Source organism: Monoraphidium neglectum, assembly GCF_000611645.1.
Source record: "Monoraphidium neglectum strain SAG 48.87 unplaced genomic scaffold scaffold02944, whole genome shotgun sequence".
In the NCBI taxonomy this organism is placed as follows: Eukaryota; Viridiplantae; Chlorophyta; class Chlorophyceae; order Sphaeropleales; family Selenastraceae; genus Monoraphidium; species Monoraphidium neglectum.
Window position 1 is genome coordinate 1 of NW_014010684.1, and position 1877 is coordinate 1877.

Here is a 1877-nt window from a genome sequence, read left to right on the forward strand (position 1 = left end):
CCTCAAGCACCTGGAGCTCTCCCACGGCCTCATCAGCGCCGCGGGCCTCGCGCCCCTGGCGCTGTCCCTGCGCTCCCTGGAGGCGCTGCAGCTGACGGGCTGCGCGAGCCTGCACAGCCCCTGCCGCGCGCAGCTGCCGGAGCAGCTGACGGCGCTGGGGCGGCTGGCGACGCTCTACATAGACTTCACGCTGCACGTCAGGGACCTGCAGGTCCGCTGTGCACGCTGCGCGCGCTGTGCATGACGTGCATGCTGTGCGCGCTGTGCACGCTGTGCTTGTGCCCACTCCCTTGCGGGCACTCCTGGTTGTGCGCGTGGACGCGTCCAACTCAGCGGGCGTTTAATTCAGCGGGGCCAGTTCGGCGGGCTTGCTCTCACAACCGCATGCATGCTCAGACAAGGCTCGTTTGCTCATGCAAAACCCCCATAGACGCCATACGCACACATGCATGCACGGTCGCTGGCGCACACACGCTCCCATCACCTCCCTTGCATTGCGCTGCCTCGCTTCCCACAACCCTCTCCCCCTCAACCCCTCAACTCGAAGCCCCCAACCCCAAGCACCCCCACCCACTTCCCAACCCCCCAACCCCCACAGGTGCTGGTCCAGCTGCCCTCCCTCACAGCCATGACGGCCTCCCAGCTCCACGCCTGCGTCTCAACACACTTCGCCGGCAAGGGCTTCCAGCGCCTAAAGCGGCTGGCGCTGCACACCATAGAGCCGGACGCCTGCACCTGCCTGGCCGCGCAGGTCTGGGTCGACCACGAAGAACACATCAACCCGGCCGCGCACGCGCACGCGCACGCACACGGCGCCGCGGCGGCGGCCGCGGCGGCGGCGGCGGCGGCGGCGGCGGCGCAGCATGCCCAGCACCTCGGCTGGCACCACCAGCAGCACGTTTACTACCAGCCGCCGCCGCAGCAGCAGCAGCAGCAGCAGCAGCAGCAGCCGCAGCAGCACCAGCCCGTCGTTGAGCGCGTCGGCCTGCTCGTCGCGCTCTGCCCCAAGCTGCAGCAGCTCTCCGTCGGCTGCGGCAGCGCGTCGGTGCTGCGCGCGATAGAGTGCCACGAGGGCCTGCAGCAGCTGGTGGTTCACGGCCAGCCGCAGCCCTTTGCCGGCGCCGCCCCGCCGGCGGTCGCCTCCATCGAGGGCCACACCTGGGGCCTGCTGCGCCGCGGCCTCCCGCGGCTCGCGCGGCTGTCGCTGATGGACACGGACAGGCTGCTCGGCGGCTCCCCGTCGCCGGCGCTGCCGCTGCTCGCGCTGTCGCAGGGGCGCCAGGTCAGTGAGCTGCGGCTGATGCGCTACTCGGCGGCGAGCGACGAGGGGCTGGCGTTCAGCGTCGCGCCGATGGGCGGCGTGCGCGCGCTGGCACTCGGCGGTTGCACGGTGAGGCGCCGTGCGCGCGGGCTCGCCGGGGGGGCAGGGGCCGCGGATCCAAGGGGCGTGGCGGGGAGCTAGGGCGCTTGGCTTTTACGACTCACCTGTTCAAATTCCAGCATGTCTGCTCCCCTTGCAGGCCTCGTCGCCCCGCAGAACCGCCTTGCGCCGCGTGTCCATTGCCGCTCACAACCGTCCCTTGTAAAAGCCTCCACTCTTGCAACCTTTGCCACACACACCCCAACCCTCGCAGAAAGTCACAGACATGGGCGTAATCTGCCTGGCCCGCCTGCCGGCGATGGAGACCCTGAGCCTGTCCGGCTTCCCGCGCGTCACGGACGCCGGGATTTACGCCCTGCTGATGTCAGCGCCACGCATCCGGAAGCTGCTCCTGTCCGACTGCCGCCGCACGACAGCGCAGGGCGTCGGGGCCGCCGCTGAGGCTGCCTCCAAGGCGCAGGGGCGCAGGATCACCGTCGAGTGGTCGCGGCGCTGA

General features: G+C 70.4%; 1 protein-coding gene across 1 annotated transcript; it reads left to right on the forward strand.

Moving 5' to 3' along the window:
* Positions 1 to 628: 628 nt before the first annotated feature.
* MNEG_11867 (hypothetical protein) lies at positions 629 to 1877 on the forward strand (the record flags this gene model as incomplete). Its single annotated transcript, XM_014039660.1, has 2 exons — positions 629 to 1390; positions 1635 to 1877. The coding sequence occupies 2 exons, from the start codon at positions 629 to 631 to the stop codon at positions 1875 to 1877; spliced, it is 1005 nt and encodes a 334-aa protein (XP_013895114.1).